The sequence below is a fragment of the Schistocerca americana genome, chromosome X (genome assembly GCF_021461395.2).
Source record: "Schistocerca americana isolate TAMUIC-IGC-003095 chromosome X, iqSchAmer2.1, whole genome shotgun sequence".
In the NCBI taxonomy this organism is placed as follows: Eukaryota; Metazoa; Arthropoda; class Insecta; order Orthoptera; family Acrididae; genus Schistocerca; species Schistocerca americana.
Window position 1 is genome coordinate 208,543,858 of NC_060130.1, and position 13,244 is coordinate 208,557,101.

Below are 13,244 nucleotides of genomic sequence, written 5' to 3' on the forward strand. Positions count from 1 at the left end.
ACTATTAAATTTAATCAGTGGTTTTCTCAGAACAAATGACATCAAAATTTTTCCTTTACACGTAACTTAATACGCGTACAACACTTATCATTACCTGCCCCTTTCTAAGAAAATAATCTTTCCTCAACATCATTCCAATTTTCAACTATCTTCCAGCAATTCTCTCTTCCTCCATTATAGGCTGTCAACAAAATAACTGTACTGGACTGTACACTCATTAATTACACTCAATAATAATGATTCTTAATTAACTACTGACCACTTACTGCTGAATACGTTTAGTGATTAAATATACAATTGACAACAAGCCTATTTTTACAGAGTAAGCCTTAAAATTTAATGCTACTTCACTCTCAACATTCTTAAAAATGAATATCAACTTTGTAGAGGCCTTTTCCCAAAAGTTCTTTTACCTTGTAGCATGAGAGTTCCAATACTCATCACAAATTTTAACTCCAAGGACCAAACAGATTTTGGAAGTTTATTAATAAATTTTAAACTTGTTATTTTGTGTGACTTCCCAGTCTTTGCCAATAAGTTTCTTAGAATAAACAAACTCCACCTGAACAGGCCTTGTAGATCCAATGGTACTGACCGGCTGCCGTGTCACCTTCAACCTATGACGATCACTGGATGAGCATACAGAGGGACATGTAATCAGTTTTTGTGAATGGAGCTGCTACATCACAATCAAGTAGCTCTCCAATGAGCCTCACAAGGGGTGAGTGCACCCTGCTTGCCAACAATGCTCAGCAGACCCGGATGATCACTCATCCAAGTGCCAGCTTAGCTAAACAACACTTAACTTCAGTGACCTGACAGGAACTGGTGTTTTCACTCCAGCAAAGCCGTTGCCTCTCTTTGAAGTATGGGAGTCCAATATTCCTTTTCTTGTTGTGATGCTGTGCATCCTCTCTAGTGTCAAATTCACTTACATTGCTTTTGACACTGACGTAAACAATGTTGTATAGTTATATAGGGATATGATGGTCAGTATCAATTTGAGAAAGAGAATTTCACTGCTCTAACAGAAATGTCCACATATCACTATAAAACAGGGGGCGAGAAACTAGAAAAGTGTGGTGTTGTCCAAAGAATGGCAAAGTTGGTACCTCGCAATGGAACCACATGACAGTTGTTGCCAGAAGCAACAACATATGAGAGATGTCAGCGTAGATATGCTCTCAAACATTCCATATGCCACTGCTGTAAAATGCTTGCTTACTCAGCCCACTCTGCTCTCACTGCCAAAGACAAAAGTATTACCTCACTACAGCCAGCAGTGCGAGAGTTGTATTGGACAGAACAGTGTAGCAAAGTTTACAGTATTATCTTGTACTGTGTCTCAAGTGATATGATGGTGTTCAGTGGTAGTAACAAATGGATCATTCCACATCAACTCACCTAGGCCTCCTTGGTCGACCATCACATATTTCAGTGAAATTTTATGTCAACATTCACACATGTCCCCAATGAAGATTGCTATAGTTTAATGTTCATCAAAGCAATACTGGCCGAGATATAGTAACTTGTTTGATTTTTGTAGTGATTTTGGGCAGAGTGAGTGTGAATTTCTGGCAACTTTGAGCTGTTTTGAAAGAGATGAAATCTGTCCATACTGTACAACTTTCTGCATTCTCTTAACAATAATACTGAAAAGAGTTTTACAAGACAGATTCAGCCAGAAAATTATTGGCACAATTGCCCAAAACAATTTCAAAGTTTGGCTTCTTATATTTCAGGGACTAAAGGTACAACAAATGTGAAATTTGGCATGTAGTAACGTAAGACCACAAGGCTCTCAAATATCAAGTTCTATTTATGTAGCACTTTCCAACACTGAATAAATTAAGTGCAAACTGAAGAGTTTATTTTAAAAAAGTAAAAAATGAGGACTTTTGGCTGGATTTTTACAAAAAAAAATCTTTCCAAACTGGACTCATTAGAAATACCATGGTCTTTTTGGCTGGATTTTTACAAAAAAATCTTTCCAAACTGGGCTCATTAGAAATACAATTGTTTTAACAGCAAAAAATGGTGTGCCTGATTATCCAACACAGGCTAATAAAGCTACGTAATTTGAATTAAAGTTAGGTGCGAAAATCGTAGCAGGAAAAAAATGTTAACTTCCGATTCTTATATCTTGTACAGTAAAAGCATGCTGAACGTGAAAGTTAATATGCAATAGTTGGGTAGCAAAAGGCTGTGGAATACAAAATTTCATGTGTGTTTGCGGCAATAGGACTGTTCTACAATCAGCTTCGACTGCTGGTTCTCTAAACTTTCTCGGTAGTGTTCTTAAAAATGAATGTCTTCTTCCCTCCAGGGCTTCCCACATGAGCTCCTGAAGCATATCCTCAACAGTTGCATGTTGATCAAACCTATCAGTAACAAATCTAGCAGCTCGCTTCTGAACTGCTTCAATGTCTTCTTTCAATCCAAACACTCGAGTGGTATTCAAGAATAGGTCACACTAGCATACTATATGTGGTCTCATTTACAGATGAACTAGGCTACTCTAATCTCCGTCCGAACAGGTCTTGGAAGACCCAATGGTACTGAGCGACCACTGTGTCAATCTCAGCCTATAGATGTCACTGGATGTGGGTATGGAGGGGTGTGAGGTCAGCAGACTGCTCTCCCAGCCTTTGTCAGTTTTCATGACTGGAGCTGCTACTTCTCAGTCAAGTACTCCTCAATTTGCCTCACAAGGGCTGAGTACACCCCACTTGCCAACAGTGCTCAGCAGACCAGACAGTTGCCCGTCCAAGTGCTAGCCAAGTCTGACGGCGTTTAACTTCGGTGATCTGACGGAACCAGTGTTACCACTGTGACAAGGCCATTGACACAGATGAACTACACCTTCCTAAAATTCTCCCAATAAACCAAAGTTGACCATCTGCCTTCCCTACCACAATCCCCGCATGCTTGTTCCATTTCATATCATTTCGCAACGTTACACCCAGATATTTAAATGGCATGACTGTGCCAAGCAGGACACTACTAATGCTGTAGCCAAACATTACGAGTTTGTTTTTCCTACTCGTCTATATTAACATACATTTTTCTACATTAAGAGCCAGCTGCCATTCATCACATCAACCTCAAAATTTGGTATAGGCCATCTCGTATCAATCTGCAGTCAATTATCTTGGACATCTTTTTGTGCAGCACAACATCATCAGCAAACAACCACAGATTGCTGCCCACCCAGTCTGCCAGATATAGAAAATAGCAACAGTCCTATCACACTTCCCTGGGGCACTCCTGAAGTTACCCCTGTTGCTGATGAACACTTGCCATTGAAGACAACATACTGGGATCTATTACTTAAGAAGTCTTCAACCCAGTCGCATAGCTGGGAGCCTATACGGTATGCACGATCCTTCATTAAGAGTCTGTAGTGGGGCACCATGTTGAATGCCTTTTGGGAATCTATAAATATGGAATCTGCCTGTTGCCCTTCATCCATAGTTCGCAGTATATCATGTAAGAAAAGAGCAAGCTGGTTTTCACACAAGCAATGCTTTCTGAAGCTGTGCTGATTCATGGACATGAGCTTTTAGGTCTTTAGGAAATTTGTTATATTCAAACTCGGAATATGCTCTAGAATTTTGCAGCAAACCGATGTTAAGGAGTTTGGTCTGTAATTTTGTGGGCCCATTCTTTTACCCTTCTTATTTACAGGAGCCACCTGCACTTTTTTCCAGTCACTTGGCACTTTTCACAGGTCAAGAGATTTGTGATAAATGCAAACTACGTAAGAGGCCAATGGCATAAAGTACTCTTTATAAAACCGAATTGGGATTCCATCTGGACTTGGCAACTTAGTTGTTTTCAACTTTTGTGGTTGTTTCTCTTTCTTATTACTATGCCTTTCATACAGGACTCAGTCACACAACGGTACATTTGTACAATTCTCCTGCATGAATAATTTCTTAAACGTGGAATTTGAAACTTTAGCCTTCCTTTTGCTATCTCTTTTGATAACTTTTTGGAAGTGACAACATTCAAGTGGAAAGTACTCATTCCACATGGCTTAGTACCACACACGTCTAATGCGATGTATCTTTTATTTTTCAGCGCACCTACCGAGTTCAAGAAGAAGTAATTCACTTTTGGATCCATGACTATGTCTTGTGTGTGGGTTTGGGAATTTTCTTGTCTGGTGATGTCCCATGTAGCTTCACATTTGTAGAGTGCCTTTATGTAGGCTGTTCACCAGAACCTTTTTTCCACGGTCTGCTAGGAAGACAAACCAATCTCAGCCAAAAAAAAAACTTTCTGGTAAGCAGTATATATGCAAAATTTTAATTAAGTTTTATAAATAGTATCTTTCAGCTTTGACCTTTGTTTATAAAAATTTTATGCATTCTGAATTCTCAAACGCGAGCCAGATCATCAGTATACCATTTTAATAATTTTATTTAATGTGTGTTAATTGTCAGGCTTGTTTTCACTGAAAGTACTTGGAAGCACACTGTGATATTGTGTGTCCAAATACACACTGGCTTACACAACACCTATCTATACAACTTTAACAGAGGAACTGAAGCTTTCGATACCACTTTACTGACAACCAGACTGTCACCTTTCAATGTAACCTAGATGTCAATTTATGCCACACAACTAAGATTTTGTATTCATTGGTTTTTCAACTCACAACCAAATTGATACTTTTCAACGTAACCTATACCTCAGGCTGCTTGACACCATAGCCTACTTTCCAAAGAATAATACAGACATAAAACAAAATAATGTCGGTGTTCTGTTCTCTTCCCGTTTGTGCATGTATGTCACATCACTGCATAATTATGTCATAGGATGAAGCCAACATCTGGTATTGCTAGGTTCAGTTGGTTCTGGCTAAACACATCTCAGATGGAGGCGGTGAAGCAAGACTTTCTAAGGCCTATATGTCAGATAAAGATAAAGGTAAAGTTAAAGATGTTAAATATGTAAGCTTAGAAGGAAAATTCACAGATCATGCTATTCAGTCTCTAGATTGTGAAGTGATTGGTGTCTGTATGCTGTGCCCTCAAAATTGAGTTCAAAAATTTTATACTGCATACAGGAAAGCTATCTCTACAACATCTTTACTTATACAAAAATGACAGAATTTCTAATCTCTGGCAATAGTATGAATGTACAAGTGAAATCAAGGTTACGTTCTTTAAAGCTATTTTATGGTTACACAATTTTGACTGTATTTACAATCAACTCATGAGATGAAATGCCTGTTTCGATATGATCATTTCAAATACCTGTAAACATAAAACTCCATTGGAAATAATTACGCCTATGCTACCTGAAAGTCATGACAGACCCTTGTGGCTATATGGAGTTACAAATGTGGAGATGAACCCAGATCATTGAGACTACACAAGGCCAAGCAATAACAAGCCTTAAAGCTAGGCCTAGGCATTCTCATTGGAGTTCCCTCTTCAACCAGTATTAGCCTTCTTGCGAAGTATTTGAAAACTACCACAAATAACAAGATTCACACATGCAAAGAAAATCAGAAAATTAAATACAACAAATTGTCTATTTCTTTTCTACATAAACTTAATATACCGCATTGACATCATTGTATTGTACTGTATGTTAACCAGAGACCTAGAAATGACAGAGAGCCTCCCTCCCCGCCGCAGCCGCAGTGGTCCACAACACCACGATGACTACTGCACTCCACTTCACCCCTCCGCCGACCCACACCAAACCCAGGGTTATTGTGCGGTTCGGGCCCCGGTGGACCCCCCAGGGAACATCTCACACCAGACAAGTGTACCCCTATGTTTAAATTGTAGAGTAATGGTGGTTTACGCGTATGTGGAGAACTTGTTTGCGCAGCAAACGCCGACATAGCATAGCTGAGGCGGAATAGGGGGAACCAGCCCGCATTCGCCAAGGCAGATGGAAAACCGCCTAAAAACCATCCACAGACTGGCCAGCTCACCGGACCTCGACAAAAGTCCACTGGGCGGATTCGTGCCGGGAACCAGGCGCTCCTTCTTTACTACGGAAAGCCGTGCGTTAGACCACTCGGCTAAACGGGCGGGCCATTGACATCATACTATGTAAAGTTTCGTGCTAATATTAATTATAAGTACATATATGTGAAGCTGAAATGGTATTACAGAAGGGAAATACATACTGCTAAAGAAACATCAATGACAAATTCATATTTCAGTCTAGTTACAAGTTCTGGGACATTGGCACAACAACTTGTACGTTTTAACTGTGTTGTATCTAACTGGTGATACGCTGCTATTCCCTCCCACTTTTTATTGCAATTAGACGCAACATCATCATGTGACTTCCAGTGTTGGAAAAAGCACATGCATCTAATAGTGTTAACAAGATCAAAGGATGACAGCGTAAATCTGTCCATACCAGGTAATAACAATAAAAAAAATTACTAGCAATCTTGATCCATCAATAATAATACTACCAACAAATGCAAGGCTCTATGGATGATTATAAAAGCTTCGTTTGACATCAATCCCCTCATCACACAGCGTCTTAACATTAATTTTGCTAGTGCAGATCACTTGTAGTGATTCAATGGCATGAGTCAGTTCACAGGACACAGAATTAAGAAATTAAAAACCCAGAGTCATAACTGTTTTGGACGGATTTATCTTCCATGAGGGCATAGTAAATGTAATAGAGAAACTTTGCAATTGAAAAACAGAAAACTTCTGGCCATTCTGACTTCAATTTAAAACAAAATTATAGAAAAAATAAGCTCTCACAAACCTACCTTATAAACTGAATACTCAAAGAAAATATAATTCCTGATTGTTTTCAGCTTACTGTAGTTCAGCCTGTGGAAAAAAAAGGAGACAGAACTACCAGAGAATTATAGGTCAATTGCAGTTGTGCCAATGTCAAAATGGTTCAAATGGCTCTGAGCACTATGGGACTCAACTGCTGTGGTCATTAGTCCCCTAGAACTTAGAACTACTTCAACCTAACTAACCTAAGGACATCACACACACCCATGCCCGAGGCAGGATTCGAATCTGCGACCGTAGCAGTCGCACGGTTCCGGACTGCGCACCTAGAACCGCGAGACCACCGCGGCCATGCCAATGCCATCTGAAGTTATGTAACAATGATAGACCAATTAGGCCCTGAGTAAATATTTTGAGGCTTACCACAACCAATATGAGTTATGTAAAGATCAATCCACATTTCAAGTAAGACAGCATATTCTACTGTCTATCTTAAGAGGATAGGAACAAAAACAGTACAGTACACGCACAATAGCTCAAGTAATAAAGTCCTTTGACAGACACACATGATAATCTCACAAATAAAGTTAAACACTATGGAATAATACAGACAAGACCGACATAGTTGAAAATCTTTATTTTACAACAGAAAATAACGAAACCAGTCTTTTAAATGTCTTAAATTCATGGATCTGTATTGGGACCTTGGGACTAGTGTAGCTGGGGATACAACCCGTCGGCTTTGGACATTGACGTCACAAGTCGCCAATCGAGAAGCGATCCTTCTTAGTGTTGTAGCTCCCTTCAGTGGCTGATAAGTGTTTTTTTGGCTTTTAAAAAAAAAATCTCACGAGATAGAATAAACAGATTCAATTTATTAAGCAATCAGTAAAAAAACGAAACTGAAACATAACAGCAAAAGCGAAAATGGTAAACTGCTATCTGGCGACTTGTGACGTCATTGTCCAAAGCCGACGGGTTGTATCCCCTGCTACACTAGACCCGGGACCTTTTCCATTTACTGCTTATGTTCAGTGATTTGTCTAACTTTCTAGCTTTCAGAGAAGTAATTTATGATGGCAAAACTGCATTAATCGCCACCTGTAGAACACAAATGTCATGGAGAAAATGAATGAACTTATGATGGAGAACACATCTGAGTGGCTTCAAACAAACAGTTTAATTTTAAATATTAGAAAAACTTATGCACATAATATTTCCCCTGAAAGCTACAAGTGAAGACTGTCTTGGTAAATAATTTGTCAAACTACTGGGTATTCATCTTGTCAAGGAACTGAGTTGCAACAAAATTAACCCAAGTGATGTACCTCTTAGATAACTAAAATACTGTATTAGTGGAAAACACCTACTTTCACATAGGCAAACTATGGTATATTATAAACAAACAAACACCATCCAAACAGGCGTTGAAGGCCCAATGGTACCGACTGACCGCTATGTCATCCTCAGCCCTTAAGCATCACCAGATGTGGACACTTTCTCCTGGCCATTGTGTTTTCGTGACTGGTGAACTACTTCTCAATTGAATAGCTCCACAAATGACCTCACAAGTGTTACGTGCACCTTGCTTGCCAACAGCACTCAGCAGATCCAGACGGTGACCCATCCAAGCACTAGCCAAGCCTGACAGCACTTAACTTTGGTGATCTGACAGGAAATTGTGTTACCACTGTGGCAGGGCTGTTGGCAACTGTGGTATATTAATGTAACGAAAATCTGCTGCAAACATAAGAGTTTCTCTTTGGCAGAAGGACATCACGAATATGTTTTGATCTAGGTGCCACTACTGCTTACACAACACACTGACTCTTCTAAGTCTATAGGCCTGCATTCTTCAAGTCCTTATGCATACTAAGATCAGGTGGAATCAGTACGAAACTGTATCAAACTCTCACTCTCTAAATAATCCCCAGAAGAGATGAATAAAAATATAAAACATCTTTCTGAAAACTAGAAAAACTTTTATTAGTAAATTACCATACAACAAAAAGTTGCTGAGGGTTTTAAAAAATCAAATAAGTCATGTGAAGTTTGGTTGAAACAAAATGATTTCCAAGATTTTGAGAACTTTATGAATAAAAGAATATAAATTACTTTTTAAGTGTAAAATTATGGGTTTGGTCCCAATAATTCTGAATGCATGTGTACAGGAACAGTACCAAGTGTAGGCTAACTATAAACCTGTTCCGTGTCTGATGAAAAGTATCTTTCTCCTATATATATAAATATAGTTCTATTACTGTCTCAAACTGTTTTCACACACACACACACACACACACACACACACACACGTGCCACATCGTTTGTGAGCTGTCTATAGACTAATAAAGGCAAATAAACAATTCTTTCGCTGAAATCATAATTACTACTTTGTTACCAAAAGAATTATAATATCACCCCACTTTTCACGCAAAGTTATACATTGTATGGAAGTACAAATGACAAGTCTACAAATTGTTAGGCTACTTCCATGAAATTACATGTTTCTGGCCAGATGCTGTATCAATACAGGTAGTAGACTATGTTGTTCCCTTCGACGCTTTGAGGAATGTCTTAAATTTTATGCTGCCAATATTGTTAGTGTCGTACAACAGCTTCATTGGATTGGGCAGTTTGGCTTGAAAATACGAATCACCCTCTCCCTTTCACATTCGTTTAAAATTAATATTTTATACATAGCCTTTTATTGATTCAAATTACGCTGAGGCGATTAACATACTGTGCCAATAAATCCACTGAACATCAAGGTGGCAATACGGTAAAATCTGCCTTAAGCACAGCACCACAATCGAATAGCTTCCTGCCCCGTACGGCAATCATAACACACAGTAGAGAGAGGCACAATTTCACATCTTCTTGCTAGAGAAAAGTTACAGTTAGCCGCAGTGAATGGAAGTAGCAACCCGCCGATTCGAGGCAACAACACTAACCAAAACACAACTTAAACTTGATGATAATTCGACATGTAAACCGATATGTTAAACCTAGAACCAGAATTAAACACACGCCTAATACATGAAAAGACAATATAAAACGATTTCTCCTCCAAATACATTAAATAGCACTAGGCACTTACACATCGTAGTCTGGTCCTGATTTGGATGGATTGCAATTCGGCTTTCTTGAAACTGTATACAGAAGATCCATAATGTCCTCTTCTAATTGTAGCTATTGATCACAAACACTACCGGTAACTCACACACATGTGAAACTTATTGTACATTGGGAGTAAAGAGAAGACCAATATTTAGCCCAAATATCACTTAATTGCGAAACTTAGTCATACCGAGAAGGGAATTCGTTACATGTATGTTCTATATCCCATTCTTGAAAGCTTATTTTTTCATGACATTTATAATTTCATGTTTATATATCGTCAATCCAAAACCTCAGCTCGAAACGTACCGCAAAAGTAAACAAAACACAACCACAAGTTCAGTGCACATCACAACCTCCAAAGTGTTTATGTTGTTGCTTTCGATATATTTCCTCTCTTTGGTGCGGGAACTTCGACCATAGATACTAATAGACTGGGCAAGCAGTGCAGCGACTATACATCTGGCGTGGCTGCAACATAGAATAACGTGACTGTTGGCAGAACGTCGGCGGGAGTTCAAGGCAGCATTCTGATTCCTGATTTCACTTCCAGTATTTCTCAGTGGATTTCCTGTTAACTTCACCACATTAAATGTAGCTTACGTAAACACAGCTAGAAGTGATAAATTATTGCGTAACCACTGTATAAATTTAGTTTTACAGCCATTACTTCACAATGAACTTTGTGAACTGCTGTAACACTTTCGGTGTTCGGCAATATATTCGCCGCAAATATTTCAGTGTTACCAATTATGAGATGCATTCTCTACTCACAATACGCGTTATGCACTGCATAAAATGTAAATATTGCGTGTGTGTGTTTTAGTGCCTTGGTTGTAGAACGTGTTATAGACTACATAAATCGGCATAAACAACGAAACCTGTAACGTAAACACACGTGTTCACATCGAATGTAACGAACTCAATTGTGTCGTTCACCCACAAAACGTAATGCAGTTTCATTTGAAAGCTCTTTTTTGGTTTAAACAGTTTGTTTCGTAGATGTATCAAATAAGATATCTACAAAATCAGTACCTACTTACATGAATACTTGTTCCACAGATCATGAATACGATACTTCACAATGATGTGTCAGTTTAATGAAAGGTAGACCTATCATTACATGACAATTCTTCCAATCACTTATTTATACCTAAAAAATCGTCTACTGAGTAGGAGCTGTCATTCATACATTATTTTAGTTTGATTTTAAATGCTGGTTGGCTATCTGTCAGGCTTTTAATGCTTTTTGGTAAATGACCAAAGATTTTTGTAGCAGCATATTATTTATCCCATACATTACAGCTTATTATCTGGAAACTAACATAGACCATACAACTACCTTTCTGCAAATGGTATTCAGTATTTGTTTTGTAACTGCAAAGTACAAAAAAAAACTACGCCCTGATGAGAAATCAAACCCCTAACTTGTTTTTGCAATTTGTTCTTTAAAATAATACCAGCATAATTCACCCCTTTTTGTACTAAAGTCAGATTTAATCCAGGATAGTAAAAATCATCCTTTCTTCTTATGTAGTAGCAATGCACATTGCCATTGCTTTTGGAGTGGGAAGGGTTATTGGTAATAAATATCTCTCTCTCTCTCACACACACACACACACACATATATATATATATATATATATATATATATATATATATATATATATGTGTGTGTGTATGTGCGGACGGATATGTGTGTGTGTGTGTGTGTGTGTGTGTGTGTGTGTGCGAGTGTATACCTGTCCTTTTTTCCCCCCTAAGGTAAGTCTTTCCGTTCCCGGGATTGGAATGACTCCTTACCCTCTCCCTTAAAACCCACATCCTTTCGTCTTTTCCTCTCTTTCCCTCTTTCGTGACGAAGCAACTGTTGGCTGCGAAAGCTTGAATTTTGTGTGTGTGTTTGTGTTTGTTTGTGTGTCTATCGACAGGCCAGCGCTTTCGTTTGGTAAGTCACATCATCTTTGTTTTTAGATATATATATATATATCTTCTTCAAAGTGCTTCGAAAAGATGCGTGTGTGCGCAGTAGGCTTGAAATCTTTTCGTTTCACTGCTTGTATCCACATCTGCCTGCGCCCTTCAGCCTTTGGAAACCTACAAGAAAGAGAAAAAGCAGCTTTGTAGCTTACCATTTCAAGAAATATATACGATTGCAATGTGCGCCTGGAAACACACACAGCACTTCAACCCGCCAATTTACGTAACTGTGGCGTTCTGGGTAAGGATATGATACACACAATAGTTTATCAGTATTCAAGAAATGCCGCTAAATTATACTAATAATACTTACACGTGAAATTTAATGTTACTTCCCTTCACAAAACGCTCGGTACAACCATAAGCACAACATGATACCACCATTGTTTTGCCAATAGTCACATGGTATAGCAGTAGAGATGTTGGTGCCACGAAATATACGTCATGACCAGTCTACCAATATCTATGGTCGAAGTGCGGGAAACACAATACGTGTTCACTCTTTAGCAAACGCCTCGGAAAACCCTTTAACTAGTTCGCACATGATAACACGCAGAGTCGTCATCAATGCCAGGAGCTGAAAATGTGTTTATATGCGGTGCCGCTCATGTACCTGTGTCCTGTAGGCGTCTTAACAAATTCACACAGCCATACGTCTATGCGATTCACCAGTAGTCCTTCAAAATCCAGGTGTTTAATTTTACTGTTTGTGAGAGTCTGCTGTTGATGGTGGGGGGGGGGGGGGGGAGGGGAGGGGGGTGATTCATCTGCTGATCGAACATCATTCCAGTTTTGGTAAGAAAATTGCACGTCATAGTAGATCCACTCAGAAAGAAAATCATTAAAACAGTAGGAATCGGCATCGAAATTTGTTTCCCCTTCTAAAGAGACTTGAAATTAGCCCTAATCGGTGTGCTGCAATAGATATAGCACATGACTCTATGCGTTCCAAAAAAGATGTCCACGATAGTCAAAGTCTGAAAGAGGTGATAACAATCTTGAGGAAGAAGCATAAATTAGAGACGCGACTGACAGAAAGACGGTTTTCTTCATTTACGCATGCGCAGTTTGCTCGAAATAGAAAGTGAACTTGGAATCTAAACAGGAATGGAAAACACGTAACCTACTACTGTGCGTGTGAGGCTGTCTCATGGCTTACCAGATAAAGAAAAAGTACTGATCATTATCAACTATACAGGAAATATAACGTGAGACTTTATCAGAAAGGAGGAACAGAAGTTGATTTTCACGTTCGAGTAGTACTAATATTTATAGTTCTTTTGTAGGGATCGTGTTCATAGTAGGCTCTATATATGTAATCGCTTTACTTATTGTTTATTTATAAAGTAAATACGGAGCAAGGGGACACACTGTTCATTTATTTGACAAGCTTGCACGAGAGCTGGTGTT

The 13,244-nt window shown here is 38.8% G+C and overlaps 1 protein-coding gene across 1 annotated transcript in view; it reads right to left on the reverse strand.

The window, feature by feature from the left end:
- The window catches only part of LOC124554840 (mediator of RNA polymerase II transcription subunit 16), a 314,031-nt gene extending 303,856 nt beyond the window's left edge, over nucleotides 1-10,175 (reverse strand). Inside the window, exon 1 of the mRNA XM_047128502.1 lies at nucleotides 9,835-10,175. Coding sequence (XP_046984458.1) covers nucleotides 9,835-9,905 — 71 coding nt within the window. The 5' untranslated portion in view covers nucleotides 9,906-10,175. The remainder of the gene's footprint in view (nucleotides 1-9,834) is intronic.
- Nucleotides 10,176-13,244: the final 3,069 nt, after the last annotated feature.